Source organism: Sus scrofa, chromosome 17 (genome assembly GCF_054392235.1).
Source record: "Sus scrofa isolate SSC_HxYL_T2T_F1_AM1 chromosome 17, Sscrofa_HxYL_maternal_Yorkshire_Landrace_v2.0, whole genome shotgun sequence".
NCBI classification, from domain to species: domain Eukaryota; kingdom Metazoa; phylum Chordata; class Mammalia; order Artiodactyla; family Suidae; genus Sus; species Sus scrofa.
The window spans coordinates 38,352,723-38,369,365 of NC_139399.1; the positions used below are offsets into that span (position 1 = coordinate 38,352,723).

The 16,643-nt window shown below is 44.2% G+C and overlaps 1 protein-coding gene across 2 annotated transcripts in view; it reads right to left on the bottom strand.

The window, feature by feature from the left end:
* ABHD12 (abhydrolase domain containing 12, lysophospholipase) overlaps positions 1 to 13,194 on the bottom strand; it is a 58,803-nt gene extending 45,609 nt beyond the window's left edge. For both annotated transcript variants that reach the window (XR_014832051.1, XM_021078253.2), the window contains exon 1: positions 12,885 to 13,194. Coding sequence is in view for 1 of the 2 variants with exons in the window: in XM_021078253.2 (XP_020933912.1) it covers positions 12,885 to 13,075 (191 nt within the window). In the remaining variant the exon portion in view is untranslated. The remainder of the gene's footprint in view (positions 1 to 12,884) is intronic.
* Between the last annotated feature and the right edge of the window lie 3,449 nt (positions 13,195 to 16,643).

Here is a 16,643-nt window from a genome sequence, read left to right on the forward strand (position 1 = left end):
CCCACCAGGAAGCCTGCAACGAGCCCTGGTATCAACTTCATTTTTCAGGAGGCAGACCCCAGAAGCAAGAGAGGCAATAATCCTCTAGCCTGCAAAAAAGAGACCAGAAAAAAAGCTATACCAAGTGAAAAGGCAGAGAAATACAAGCCAGATGAGAGAACTAGACAAAACTCCAGAAAAGCAGCTAAGTGAACTGGATATTAGCAGCCTCTATGAAAAAGACTTTAGAATAACAGTAGTAAGATGATCCGAGATCTTGGAAAAAATCTGGAGGCAAAGATTGATAAATTACAAGAAACATTTAACAAAGAAATATAAGACTTAAAGAATAAACAAGTGGAGATTAACCAAAATGAAAAATTCACTAGAAGGAACCAATAGCAGAATACAGGAGGCCGAAGAATGAATAAACAAGGTGGAAAGATCACTGACAGAGAAAAGAATAAAGAAAAAAGAATGGAAAGAAATGAGGACAGTCTAAGATGTTAAACGCACCAATATTCACATTATAGAGGTGCCAGAAGAAAAGAGAAAGGGTCAGAGAAAATATTTGAAGAGGTAATAGTTGAAAACTTCCATAACATGGAAAAGGAATCACTCAGTCAAGTCCAGGAAGCACAGCAAATACCATATAAAATAAACCCAAGGAGGGACATCCTGAGACACATATTAATCAAGCTGATCAAAAAAAAAATTTTTTTTTGTCTGTTTTAGGGCTGCACCCGTGGTATATGGAGGTTCCCAGGCTAGGGGTCTAATTGGAGCTATAGCCACTGGCCTATGCCAGAGTCACAGCAACACAGGATCCGACACATCTGTGACCTACCTCACGGCAATGCTGGACCCTTAACCCACTGAGTGAGGCCAGGAATCAAACCCACAACCTCGTGATTCCTAGTCGGATTTGTTAACCACTGAGCCATAACGGGAATTCCATGTGAATCAAAATTAAAGACAATGAGAAAATATTGATAGCACCTAGGGAAAAACAACAAATAACATAAAGGGCAACCTAATAAGGTTACCAGCTGATTTTTCAGCAGAAATTCTTCAGGCCAGAAGGGAATGGCATGATATACTTAAAGTGTTGAAAGGAAAAAACCTACAACTAAGAATACTCTACCAGCAAGGCTTGCATTCAGATTTGACAGAGAAATTGAGTTTTTCAGACAAGCAAAAGCTAAGAGTATTCAGCACTACCAAACCAGCTTTACAACAAATACTAAAGGAACTTCTCTAGGTGGAAAAGAGAAGGCCACAACTAGAAATAAGAAAATTACAAATGAGAAGGCTCACTGGTAAAGGCAAACGTACAGTAAAGGTAGGAAATCATCCACACACAAATATGATATCAAAACCACCAATCAGGAGAAGAGGAGGGTACAAATGCAGGATACAAGAGATGCATTTGCAATTAAGAGACCAGCAACTTGGAGTTCCTGTCATGGCGCAGTAGTTAACGAATCCCCGACTAGGAACCATGAGGTTGCGGGTTCGGTCCCTGCCCTTGCTCAGTGGGTTAACGATTCGGCGTTGCCGTGAGCTGTGGTGTAGGTTGCAGATGCAGCTTGGATCCCGCGTTGCTGTGGCTCTGGCGTAGGCCGGTGGCTACAGCTCCGATCAGACCCCTAGCCTGGGAACCTCCATATGTCGCGGGAGCGGCCCAAAGAAATAGCAAAATAAAAGACAAAAAAAAAAGGGGCCAGCAACTTAAAACAATCTTGTAGATATAGATATACAGATATACTCCTATATCAAAACATCATGGTAACTGCAAACCAAAATGTACAATAGATGCACACACAAATAAGAAAAAGCAATCCAAACACAACACCAAAAACAGACATCAAGCCACAAGAGAACAAAAGAAGGGAAGAAAAAAAGGCCAACAAAAAATCTAAAACAATTAACAAAATGGCAATAAGAACATATACATATCGATAATTACCTAAATGTAAATGGACTAAATGCTCCAACCAAAAGACACAGACTGACTGAATGGATACAAAAACAAGACCCACATATATGCTGTCTTCAAGAGACCGTCTTCAGCTCTAGACTGAAATGAGAGGATGAAAAAAGATATTCCATGTAAACTGAAACCAAAAGGAAGCTGGCGTAGCAATACTCATGTCAGACAAAATAAACTTTAAAAATAAAGACAGTTACAAGAGACAAAGAAGGACATTACACAATGATCAAAGGATCAATTCAAGAAGATATAACGACTGGAGTTCCCATCATCGCTCAGCGGTTAACGAACCCGACTAGCATCCATGCAGGTTCAAACCCAGGCCTCAATCAGTGGGTTGAGGATCTGGTGTTGGCGTGAGCTGTGGTGTAGGTCACAGAAGCGGCTCGGATCCCACATTGCTGTGGCTCTGGCGTAGGCTGGAGGTTACAGTTCCAAAAGGACCTCTAGCCTGGGATCCTCCATATGCCGCAGGTGCGGCCCTAAAAAGACCAAAAAAAAAAAAAAAAAAGAAGAAGATATAACAACTGTAAATATATATGCACCCAACATAGGGCACCTCAATATATAAGGCAACTGATAACAGCTGTAAAAGGAGAAATTAACAATAACACAATATTCCTAGAGACTATCATACTAAGGGAAATTAGTCAGTGGAAGACAAATATCTTATGATATCACTTATACGTGGAATCTAAAAAAAAGGATATAGGATCACCTGCTGTACAGTAGAAAACTGACAGAACACTGTAAACCAGCTATAATGGAAAAAATAAAAATCACTATTAAAATAAATGAATAAATAATAAAAATAAAAAAGGATATAAATAAACTTATTTGAGAAACAGACTCACAGACTTTGAAAAAATTATGGTTACCAAAGGGAACAAGTGGGGAAGGAGAGATGGACTAAGGGATTGGGACTGGCAAATGCACACTATGATGAATGAAATGACTAGCCAAGGGAGACCTGCTATATAGCACAGGGAACTCTACCTAATATTCTATGATAATTTATATTAGAAAACAATCTGGAAAAAAATGGATGTGTGTATATGTTTAACCAAATCACTTTGTTGTAAAGCAGAAATTATCCCAACATTGTAAATCAACTATACCTCAATATAACTTTAAAAAATGGAGAAGTGGGGAGGGGGGAGAAGAGGAAGAAGAAGAAGAGCAAAGGAGGAGGAGAAGAAGAAAAGTTAGGAAGAGGAAGAAGAACTCCTGCTAAGGAGCTTGACTGTTCATGTTAAAGAGAATTTAACATATGATTAGGTCAAGGAGAGAGAGCGAAGAGTAAGTCCAGGTGGAACTGAAAAGGAAACACCTGCAGTACCTGTTCTTCCCTCATCAGAGGGCCTTGCTCTTATTTCACAGAGAAAACAGAAGTACCCAGAAGAGAGGCTCAATGCTCCTTCACACATCTACCCACTTCCCTGTAACTTTACACCACCCTTGGCCTGCCTTCCTGTCTGGGGACTCCAACTTGGTGGGTGCACTGGGTCCCAGAGACACCATGCCCACCACCATGGTGCTTGGCACCAGCAGTCTCCCCTGCTGGGCCACCCCAGGAGCACACCAAGGCCCTGGGCAGAAACCTCCTCGTGTTGCCGTGAGCTGTGGTGTAGGTCGAAGATGCGGCTCAGATCCTCTGTTGCTGGGGCTCTGGCATAGGCCAGCAGCTATATCTCTGATTCGACCCCTAGCCTGAGAACCTCCATATGCTGTAGATGCAGTCCTAAAAGAGCAAAAAAACAAAACAAAACAAAACAAAAAAAAAGGCAGGAGACTAGTGAATCCTCTGACTTTCCTCACTCCTTCATACCCATCTAAGTGGCAAACCCTGTCAGTACTTCCTTCAAAAGAGACCCAGGATGTAACATTCTTCCACAGCTCCTCCAGACCCGAGTCCCCATCATCTGTTGCCTGGATGACTCCTAGCAGGACTCCTGCCCCTGCTGCCCCTCCAGTCTGTCCTCATCCTGCAGTCAGAGTAACATATTGGTGACATACAACCCATCCAGGCATTCTTCCACTCTAAAGCAGCCAGGGGCTTCCAGTCAAAAATCCCCTTATGAGAAAGGCCTCCTGTCACCCAAACCATACACATGCCTCGGCTGCTCCTTACTGACCCTACTTTTCTCCTCAAGCCCCAAGCACCTGACACGGCACACACTTCGCTTGTTATCTGCCTCTCCCACAAGACATGACCCTCATCCACTGCTACAGCTTCAGCACTTAGAAGAGTTACGAAAGGATGGAAAAAAAAAAAAAGTGCTGAATAATCAAAAAGTATTGTTTAAAATGTTCTACTGCCAATGGATGTGTTAACTGATCATGATGACAATTATATATGCACAACAACTGGCTGAGAAGACATAATAGTTTGAGGATAGAAAGGGAGAGAGGGGTAAATTCTTGATCTAAAATAACAGAGCTTTCTCAATACTCCCAACTGGAGTTCCTGTTGTGGCACAGTGGAAATGAATCCGACTAGGAACCATGAGGTTGCGGGTTTGATTCCCAGCCTTGCTCAGTGGGTTAAGGATCCGGCGTTGCCATGAGCTGTGGTGTAGGCCAGCAGCTGTAGCTCTGATTTGACCCCTAGCCTGAGAACCTCCATATGCTGTAGATGCAGTTCTAAAGAGCAAAAAAACAAAACAAAACAAAACAAAACAAAAAAACAAAAAAAGGCAGGAGACTAGTGAATCCTCTGACTTTCCTCACTCCTTCATACCCATCTAAGTGGCAAACCCTGTCAGTACCTCCTTCAAAAGAGACCCAGGATGTGGCATTCTTCCATATGCCACAGGTGCAGCCCTAAAAAGCAGAAAACAAAACAAAAAAAACTCTCAACTAATAACAGAAGCAACAATAACAGGGATAACCAAGATGCCACTGACTGGGTGCTCATATGAGCCTGGCTCTTTCATACTTGGGAGCCTCACCCCCAAGTCTTATAAGATATTCTTATCCCCACATTACAGAGGAAGAAACACAGAGAGTTAACAAGTCACCCCAAGCCACAAACCTGGAAATACTCACTTGATACTCAGTTATCTATGCAAGCTTCCCCCTAAAATTATCAAATGATACTAAGATGGGCACCAAGCCTAAATGGCAGGTCTTTCAGCAGATGATCTGCTAACTGGTCATCTCAGGCTGAGCCTCCTGGTACTGTGCCTCCCTATGTCAGCAGCTCCTGCCCTCACTGACACCCAGACCCTGGCACTCTGAGACAAATGACCTACCCACTCTCCATATGAACATCCATGTTCTGTGACATCACCTCTGGGTGAAAATCACTGACTTAATCTGTCACTTTTCAAAATCATATTGCAGTTAAAATTTTCCCATAGACTGCATTTTGCAAGGTAAAGTCTCTACTGGGAGAAAGAAGAGGAGGATCATGAGTCTGGAAAGGCATCCTGTCTCCAGCGCTGGCAGCAGAACGTTGAGATGACCCATCTTCTAATCCTCTTTCCAAAGCTACCTCTGTAAAAGTGTCCTCTGGAGCTTTTAATCTACCCTAAAATATCTCCTGCATTTGAGCAGTGTACACCCAATGTTACTGTAGAAGACAGATACTCCCTTAAGAAGAGTTGGCCAAAAGAATATGGAAAGGCAAGTGGAGATACAGGACAGGGATCCCACCAAAGAAGCACCAAGTTCTAGGGTCCTGGGTCCAGGTTTAGAAGGTGTCCCTGATATGATAAATCACAACTAGGAAGAGATGGACCCAGCCATAGGCACCATAACAAAGCCTGCCTTCTGGCTTGTCCAAGTCCAAGCAGAGACCACAGTGGAAGGAGGAAGACGGAGAAAACCAGAATTTATCTACAAAAGCCAGCTCAGAGCACACTGTCACCTTCTCAATGTGTAAAGAATGGATAAAGAGATACCATGCACAGACGCTTAGAGGGTGAGCTCCATATTCACCCTCAAGAAGACTGACGTGAAAGAGACAGATGTTCACCTGCCTTTCTGGGTTATGGTGAAGCCATGAGCAGCCCTGTGTGAAGTTCCTACTTTCGGATTAAGGAGGAACCAAGGATGATGCCTGAGTTCTTCTGTATTTACACATAAAGGTCAAAAGCTATGAAACTTCCCAGGCAGCCCTGATTATCCAGCAGATCTGGCTTGTGAGCTGGCAGTGGAAGGAGAGTCTGACTGAAACACACAGACCTATGCATCTCATTACTGCCTCCTTAGGGCCCAATTTAGACCACTTATGCCTTTATGGCATACCTGGTGCCAAGAACGGCAGGATTATAGAGAAGAACATGAAAGGCCCACAGAATCCCTCATTTGCCTCCTTGTGCCAGGAGAGTGCAAAACAAAACTAATATCCGGTGCTCTCTCATGGAGTGCAGGGGTGACATGTAAGTCAGATAAACATCAACCTTCAAAACTGACCCTTTAGTCCAATAATGAAAACAAACCAAAAAACTGGTTTGGTTTGGTTTTACCTCCAAGGTTGCTGTTTTCATCTGAGTTAGTTGCCACCAACATTTAAAAGTTAGAGATCACAGACACAGCTACACTCAACTACTCTTCAGGAAAGACTGGAAAATCTGGCCACCCTGGAGCCACATTCCAGCTGGGCAGCCACAGAATAGAATGCAGTAGCCGCTGGCCTCTTCAGACAGAACATCTTCTTTCCACTTCTCTGTAGCCTCAGTAGCATCCTGGCCTCCCAGAACAATAAAAAAAAATTTTTTTTCTTTGGGAAAAAATCAGCTTCATTGAGTATGTGTGTCTGTGTGTGTGTGTACTAGATCAACAAAAAAAGGGGGGAGAAGTCTAAGTATATAAAATAGGAAACAAGACTAGGGATTAGCTCCAGGTACAAAAGGAAAAGCGAGCTATAACAGATGACTTTCTATAAATATATATATATATATATATATATATATTTATGTGTTTACACTTATTTATACATAAACTACCAAAACTGAACTCAGAAAGAGACAAAAAAATCTAAGAAACTATAATAGTTATCAAAGTGCTATATTCTAAAAAAGCACCATGCTTATTAAGTACTTTTACAGGTGAATTCTACCAAAAAAAATTTGGGGGGGGGGTGGTTTGGGGCTGCACCCTCAGCATATGAAGTTCCCAGGCTAAGGGTCAAATCAGAGCTGTAACTGCTGGCCTATACCACAGACACAGCAATGCCAGATCCGAGCCACATCTGCAACCTACACCACAACTTCCGGCAACACCAGATCCTTAACCCACTGAGCAAGGTCAGGGACAGAACCCACGTTCATGGATACTAGTCGGGATCGTTAAGTGCTGAGTCACGATGGGAACTCCAAATTCTACCAAAATTTAAAGAAGCATTTCAAATGCATTTAAACTGGCTAAGGAACAGAAAGAAAAAACAATTTTTAATTTTTTGTTACTAAAGTATGGTTGATTTTACAATGTTCTGCCAATTTCTGCTATATAGCAAAGTAATCCATTCATATATATTCTTTTTCTGATATTATTTTCTACCATGTTCTATCACAAGTGATTGGATATAGCTCCCTGTGTGATAGAGCAGGACCTCATTGCTTATCCATTCTAAATGCAATAGTTTGCATCTACTAACCCCAAACTCCCAGTCCATCCTACTCCCTCCTGCACCCTCTGGCAACCACAAGTCTGTTCTCCACGTCTGTGATTCTGTTTCTGTTGTGTAGATAGGTTCACCTCTGTCATATTTTAGATTCCACACATAAGTGATATCATGTGGTATCTGCCTTTCTCTTTCTGACTGATTTCACTCAGTATGAGAATCTCCAGTTGCATCCGCATTGCTGAAAATGGCATTTCATTCTGCTTTATGGCTGAATAGTATTCCATTGTGTACATCTTCTTAATCCATTCATCTGTCAATGGCCACGTAGATTGTTTCCATGTCTTGGTTATTGTGAATAGTGCTGCAGTGAACATAAGGATGCATGTATCTTTTTCAATGAAAGTTTTGTCTGGATATATGCTCAGGAGTGGGAATGCTAGATCATATGGTAGTTCCATATTTAGTTTTCTGAGGAGCCTCCATACTGTTTTCCATAGTGGTTGTACCAATTTACATTCCCACCAAACATAGGCAGGTTCCCTTTTCTCCACATCCTCTCCAGCATTTGTTATTTGTATACTTATTAGTGACAGCCATTCTGACTGGTGTGAGGTGTACCTCATTGTAGTTCTGATTTGCATTTCTCTAATAATTGCTGATGTTGAGCATTTTTTCATGTGCCTGTTGGCCATCTGTATGTTTTCTTTGAAGAAATGTCTATTTAGGTCTTCTGCTCATTTTTCGATTGGGTTATTTGTTTTGCTGTTGAGTTATATGAACTGTTTGTATATTTCGGAGATTAAACCTTTGTCAGATACATTGTTTGCAACTCTTTTCTCCCTTTTCCTAGGCTGCTCAAAATCTTTAACAAAGCTATAGAAAACACTAAAACTTGATGAAGATGGCATTAAAAATTACCCCCAAAAAAGAAAATTACAGACTAATCTCACAAATAATGATGTAAAATTCCCAAGTATTAACAGAATCTGTCTACATGATGCGAGTTATCAGTGATGATTCAATAATAATGATTCAGCAATATAAAATGATGATTCAATAATATGAGATCTAAAATTACTATAACTCAGTATATTAACAAGTCAATGTACAAAATCCATATGATCATTTCACAAATGCTAAAACAGCATTTGATAAAGCTAAACAATCATTTCTGATTTAAAAAAAAGACAGGAGTTCCCGTCGTGGCGCAGTGGTTAACGAATCCAACTAGGAACCATGAGGTTGCGGGTTCGGTCCCTGGCCTTGCTCAGTGGGTTAACCATCCGGCGTTGCCATGAGCTGTGGTGTAGGTTGCAGACGCGGCTCGGATCCCGCGTTGCTGTGGCTCTGGAGTAGGCCGGTGGCTACAGCTCCGATTGGACCCCTAGCCTGGGAACCTCCATATGCCGCAGGAGTGGCCCAAGAAATAGCAACAACAACAACAACAAAAGACAAAAACAAAAAATAAAAAATAATTTAAAAAATAATAAAAAAAAGACAAACAAGAGTTTCCTTTGTGGCTCAGTGGTAATGAATCAGACTAGTATCCATGAGGATGCAGGTTCAATCCCTGGCCCCGTTCAGTGGGTTATGGATCTAGCATTGCCGTGAGCTGTGGTATAGGTCACAGACGTGGCTCAGATCTCGAACTGCTGTGGCTGTGGCCAGCAGCTGCAGCTCTAATTTGACCCCTAGCCTAAGAACTTCCACATCCCGTCGGTGCAGCCCTAAATAAATAAATAAATAATAATAAAAGACAAAATAGCAGCAACACATTCTTTCGTAAAATAATGTGGCAAAAACACTAAAAGAATTGTCATTAAAGTCAGGAACAAGACAAGGGTACCCAATACCATCGCTTGATCTGGAAATACAATGTAATCAAAAAAGGGAAAGAAACAAGAGACAAAAAAGGAGAAAACGAGACAAAACTTTTTTTTTTTTTTGCTTTTTAGGGCTGCACCCATGTCATATAGAGGTTCCCAGCTACAGCTACAGGCCCAGTCCAGTCCAGGGGTCCAGTCGGAGCTACAGTGCAGGCCTATACCACAGCCACAGCAACATCAGATCCAAGCAGTGTCTGTAACCTACACCACATCTCATGGCAACACCAGATCCTTAACCAGCTGGGGAGACCAGGAATCAAACCCACAACCTCATGGTTCCCAGTCAGATTCGTTTCCACTGCACCACGACAGGAACCCCCAAGAGTCTTATTACTTGCAGCTGACATGATAGTATGCCTGGAAAATCCAAGAGAATTAACTGCAAAAACTACTTGAAACTAAGATTATGTAAATTGTTAGTTACAAGATTAATAAATATAACTAGTATCAATATGTAATATCAAAAAAATCCTATTTTCAATAACAAAAAAGATAAAATGACTAGGAATAAACTTAAGAAATGTATAGGATTTTGAAACAAACTAATGGAAAGAAGACATTTCTGAGACAGGGAAATGTGTATGTAGATTGGATATTACATATTAAACTGATTACAAATAATAAATTATTAATTTTAATTTTGACAATATAATAACAGCACTGGGGCTATATATATATACATATTTCAAAAAAATCGTTTGTTCAAGACATATTGTGAAATATTATGGATGAAATAAGTTGTTTTGAAATAGTTTCCCACCATACCAAAAATGGAGAAGAGGAGGAAGAGATGATTCAAGATTAGAAAAACATAGAAAACCACTGAAAGAAAGTGATGGATACACAGAGATTCATTATATCAGTCTTCTTTACTTTTGTATATTAGAGCATGTGCAGAATAGAAAGTTATAAGAATGTGCAGGAGGACCCAAACAAAGGAGGTCATGAAAGAAGTAAATAATTACGAAAATTTTACAGGTGTTTATAAAAACACACAAAAATTGCCACTTAACCATTAAGAAATGCAAATTAAAGCTACAAGTTATATGTGTTTTCATCAATCAAGAAAAGAAAGATAAAAACACCTGGTTTTTTTTGGTCTATTTAGGGCTGAACCCTCGGCATATGGAGGTTCCCTGGCTAGGGGTCAAGTCAGAGCTGTAGCCGCCGGCCTACACCACAGCCACAGCAATGCTGGATCCGAGCCATGTCTGCAACCTACACCACAGCTCACAGCAACAATGGATCCTTAATCCACTGGGGCAAGGCCAGGGATCGAACCCACAACCTCATGGTTCCTAGTCGGATTCATTACCACTGAGCCACGACGGGAACTCCCCAGTACAACTTCTTGAGAGGGCACTTTGGCCTCCCCATTTTTTGTTTTCTTTTTTTCTTTCTTTTTTTTCCTTTCCCCTTTTTAGGGCCACACCTGTGGCACATGGAGTTTCCAGGCTAGGGATCAAATCAAAGCTATAGCTGCTGGCCTATACCACAGCCACAGCTACACCAGATCCAAGCCGCATCTGCGAACTAAGCCACAGCTCACAGCAATACCAGATCCTTAACCTACTGAGTGAATCCAGGGATCAAACCCATACCCTCAAGGATACCGGCTGGGTTCTTAATTGCTGAGCCACAACAGAAATTCCTGGCCTTCCCTTTCAAAGTCGTAAACATACACCCCTTGGCCCAGCAATTCCATGTCTAGGAATTCATTCTAGATATTCATTCAACAAGTATGTCTTCCCACCTACTATGTGCCAAGTACTGGAGCCAGAAGCCAAGAGGGCAACGTCCCTGCTCTCTCAGGACTTTCGTTCTTGTGAGGGAGACTACCCATAAAGCAAATCAAATGTGCAGGCAAGCATATTGTCAGGTAAGGATAAGTGTGAGGAAGAAATAAGTAAACAGACAACGGGGGTTGAAGGTGGCACCAAGCCTATTTTGGATGTGCTAGTCTGGGAAGGCCCCTCTGAAGGGGTGACAGTTGAGTGGAGACCTGGCTGAAGGAGAAAATATAGCAGGAAAATGTCCAGAAGAGCATTTCAGGCAAAAGGGAAGGAAGCCAGGGGTAATGCACAAATTTGGTCTTCCCACCCTCTGCTTTTCTTTTTATTCCCATGACAGCCTTTTATTATCAAAAGGATACAGCACTACCTGAATGCTTCTCTTTGTCCTCAACTCAAAAATAAAAATAATCAGATCCTTTTAATACAGTACATCTTTCAAGGAAAGTGCCAGGCAGGCACTGTTTCCCCAAACATTATCGAGATCACAATTTGATTTCTTCAAAGGAAGAGTTCCCAACCTAAGTGTTATGCCAAGCCTGTTAATAAAAGTTCAGTAAGGCCAATCACGAGTTTTTAATACAGAAAAACTTCCCACAAAAGAGATTAGTTTCACAAAAGACAGTGACCACTGCTAAATCATTTCAACAAAAACAAAAATACTGTCAGTCCTGAGCAGGACTGGGAACCACTGACTTAGAGAAGTATATAGCTTAATTTCATGATCTGACTTTTGTATATTAGAGTATGTGCAGTGAAACTGATATTTTTAGGGGCTATTTGGATATTTTACACAAAAGTGGCCACTGTCAATTAAGGGCATTCCAGTTGACCTCAGAAGAAGTGGCTCCGCTACAACACCTGAGCCTCATGCTAACTTTTTCAAACACCATGAAACATTAAGACTTCAAAATTGCCCTAAGTGATCTGTTCTACAAACAGCCAGATAATTAAGAAATTAGCCCAAGGGAAGAAATTTGCAAGCGTGAAACACGTTCCCATCTCAACTGAGATTAGTTTAACATAAACACATTCATCTCCCTAAAGGGAGGCCGAAAATAACCAGGTGACTTCCGGACGGGACGAAGATTCCCAAGGAGATGACTCCTGTGAACACATTCCACGCACCACATGCCAGCTTCTCGCGAAGGACTGGCTTGCCCCCGGCAGCCAAGGATGCGGTGCACCCCCTGCCCCAACACAAGGACGACCATCCCCAAGGACGCGGCATCCCCTGCCCCTGCACACAGCCGACACCTCGACCTTCCCCCAGGACGCGGTGCACCTCCTCACCCAGCACACAGCCAACCCCTCGACCTTCCCCGAGGACACGGCAGTTTATCAGGAGAGGACGCCGCAAAGAGATTCGAGCACCCAGTGAACAGCCCACCTGGCGAGAGGGACACTCGGTCCGAGCGCCCCGCCCCGCCGGGTCGGCGCCGGGCGTTCAAGGCCTCCCCACCCTCGTCGACACGCGCTAGTCGACCAGTCGCCGGCGGGGTCCCCCAGGTCCACCTGGGGAGGAAGGGGCGCGGGGCCAGAAGGGACCACGAGGGAGGCACCTGGCGAAGAGGGACTCCCTGAGAGGGTCGGGGGACACGCGGGATGGAGGGCAAGCAGTCCCGGAGTGCCATGGTTCCCGCTCCGCCCCCGCCGCTCCTCACCTGCCCAGCGCTCGCTTCATGCCCGCGTCGGAGGCGCAGCGCGGCTCAGCCGGCCCGGGGCCCGCTAGGCACAGGTTCTGCTTCAGGCGGCAGTCGGCGTCCAGCGCCGAGGCGGCCGAGCCGGCGGAGGGCGAGCCCGAGACGGCGCGGCGCTCATGCTCCAGAGCGACAGGCTCGGCCCTCTTCCTCATCCCGTGGCCAGCACGGCCGGCCTCGCCCTCGCCCTCGCCGCCAGCCGCGGAGGGGAGCAGCCGCTGAGGGATGCCGCCGCCGCCGCCACTGCTGCCGCTAGCCCACCGCCCTCACGTCCAGGCCGGCCAGCGCGCCCGCCTACAGCCACTCAGAGCCGGCCAATCAGCGCCGGGAGGCCGCCTTCCCCGCCCCCACTCCAGCCCTGGACCCGCCCCCCAGACCTGCCCCCTCCCGGGCGCTTGGCTCTCCCAGCATCCCCCGGAGCAGGCTGCAGCCATCTTAGAGGTGGGCAATTGAAGCCGCATTACTCGTCACCGTCTGGGCGGGGCCGACCAGCTGAGCGGCGCGGGTCAGGGGTCCGGCTAGGTCTGATCATCGCCTGCCTGTAGCCCACCGCACTGCCCAAAGCGGGGGACCCTCCGCTCCCATCCCAGGCTCTCTGACTCCATACAACAGTGGAAACCCCTTAAAGGGGGTATTTACACAACAAAAAGAAAAAGGTGACATCACAATTCTGTCCTAATGATTTATAACTTTTCCTGCAAGGACTTGACTTTTAAAAATGTGTTCAGATAGTTTTGTTTTGTACTTTGTGGTGGTTTTTTGTGTGTGTGTTTTTCTCTTTTTAGGGCCGCACTCAGGGCATATGGAGGCTCCCAGGCCAGGGGCCCATGGAGCTGTAGCCGCCAGCCTATGCCAGGGACACAGCAATGGAGCCACATCTGCGTCCTACACCACAGCTCACGGCAATGCGGGATCCTTAACCCACTGAGCAAGGCCAGGGATCAAACCTCTGTCCATCCTCATGAATGCTAGTCAGATTCGTTTCTGCTGAGCCACGACAGGAACTCCTGGAATATTTTAATAACCTAAATTGTCTCCTGCCTCACTCTGTCTAGTGAATAGAGTGGCCTTTTTTAAATACGTAGGTCTTTTTAAAACACCCAGATCTGGAGTTCCTCTTGTGGCTCAGCGGCAATGAACCTGACTAGTAACCATAAGGATGCAGGTTCAATTCCTGGCCTCTCTCAGTGGGTTAAGGATCCAGTGTTGCCATGAGCTGTGGTATAGGCCAGCAGCTGTCACTACCATTCAACCCCTAGCCTGGGAACTTCCATATGCCTCAGGTGTGACCCTAAAAACAAACAAACAGGCAAAAAAACCTTGATCCAGTTCTGCCACTTGCTTTCTCAAACACTTCAGTGGCTCCCCACCTCACTGAAAATAAAACTGAAAGCTTATGAAATGGGCCAACAGGTGCTACCTGACACGGCCTCCATCCCTTACTCTGTTCTCAGCCATCAGCCTCTCACCCTGCCCCAGCATCACTGCCTACTTGCTGATACAGAGGCCTGCAGGGTGTGAGTGACATGTGAGCCATCACATCCACATGGCTTACTCCCTTCCACTTGAGGTCCCTGCCTTCTCTGAACATCAATTCAAAAGCTTCAGGCTCTCTCACTGTCACTACTCACCATTCTTACTCTCTTCTTAGCACTTTTCACCAATATATTTGTCCTCAGTATATCTGTATCGGTCCATTGCTGTTTCCCATACTAGAATTTAGACCCTGACACCAAGGACTTTGCTCCTTTATCTTCAGTATCTAGAACAATGCCAAATATGCACTTCATAAGTACTGGCTAAGAGAATAATGAATCATTACAACCCCTCAGAAGTGGGTACTATTGCCCCCACTGTACAGGTAGAAAAGTAATTCTCTGAAATTGCAAAGGTTCATTGCAAAGGAAGTCTGTGGATACTGTTGATCCTTGGATAAAATCCCATGACACAGTCCACTATAGAATTGTGTATTTGATAAAAACACTTGGAGTTCCCGTCGTGGCACAGTGGAAATGAATCCAACTAGGAACCATGAGGTTTCGGGTTCAATCCCTGGCCTCGCTCAGTGGGTTAACGATCTGGTGTTTCTATGGCTGTGGTATAGGCCAGCAGCTGTAGCTCCAATTAGACCCCTATCCTGGGAACCTCCATATGCCACAGGTGCAGTCCTAAAAAGACAAAAAATAAAAATAAAATAATAAAATAGGAATTCCTGTTGTGGCGCAGTGGTTAACAAATCCGACTAGGAATCATGAGGTTGCAGGTTCAATCCCTGGCCTTGCTCAGTGGGTTAAGGATGCGGCATTGCTGTGAGCTGTGGTGTGGGTCGAAGACTCGGTTCAGATCCCATGTTGCTGTGGCTGGGGCGTAGGCTGGCAGATCTAGTTCCAACTGGACCCCTAGCCTGGGAATCTCCATATGCCGCAGGAGTGACCCTAGAAAAGGCAAAAAGACAAAAAAAAATAAAGTAAAATAAAATAAAAACACTTACCAGAGTTCCCTTGTGGCACAGCAGGTTTAGGATCTGGAATTGTCACTGTGGAGTCTTGAGTCACTGCTCTGGTGTAGGTTTGGTCTCTGGCCTGGTAATTTCTACATTCCAAGGGCACAACCAATAAATAAATAAATAAAAACATTTAGCTAAATTACCCCTTACTGTAGAGCTGAGATGGAAATGTTACTCGAGGTAAGGATAAAATTCAGAGGCTTTGTAGACCATTCCCAGGCACATTTCTCAGATCACACATCTACTATATATTTGCAGAAAAGGAACACAGTTTATAGGGTCAAATAGAATGAATCCGTGTAACAGTGCTTTATTTATGTATTTGTGTTTTGTCTCTCTCTCTCTCTTTTTTTTTTTTTTTTTTTGGTCTTTTTGCTATTTCTTGGGCCACTCCCGCGGCATATGGAGGTTCCCAGGTCCAATTGGAGCTGTAGCCACCAGCCTATGCCAGAGCCACAGCAACGCGGGATCCGAGCTGTGTCTGCAACCTACACCACAGCTCACGGCCACGCTGGATCGTTAACCCAATGAGCAAGGGCAGGGACCGAACCTGCAACCTCATGGTTCCTAGTCGGATTCGTTAACCACTGCGCCACGACGGGAACTCCTGTGTTTTGTCTTTTTAGGACTGCACCTGCCGCATATGGAGGTTCCCAGGCTAGGGGTCTAATCAGAGCTGTAGCCGCTGGCCTATGCCACAGCCACAGCAATGCCAGATTCGAGCTGTGTCTTCTACACCACATCTCATGGCAACACCAGATCCTTAACCCACTGGCTCCTAGTTGGATTTGTTTGCACTGCACCACGATGGGAACTCCTAAGTAACAGTGCTTTAAAAAAAGAGCCAAATAAAACGAATTGTTTCTACAACAGTAATTCCCACCTTTGATTCTATATAGTTATGAAAATTTCCATAATCATCTAGGTGAGAATATGGCTATTCATGTTAATCCAGAGTAAACCCCCTTCCCACAGACAGTGAGTTGGGCTGTTTTACACGTTTTTAAATTGACTGCTTTAATATCAAAGGTGGTACTCTGAAGGTGAAGGTTTAAAAACAGGGTCTATCACTTTGCCAACTGTGTGACCTTGGGCAAGTTATCTAACTTTTGTTTCTTAATCAGTACCAAGAGTCTTAATAACCACTTTAGGGATAATGGTGAGAATTACATGAAGTATGTTATAGTCCCCAGCTCTCAGGAGACACCCAATAAAAG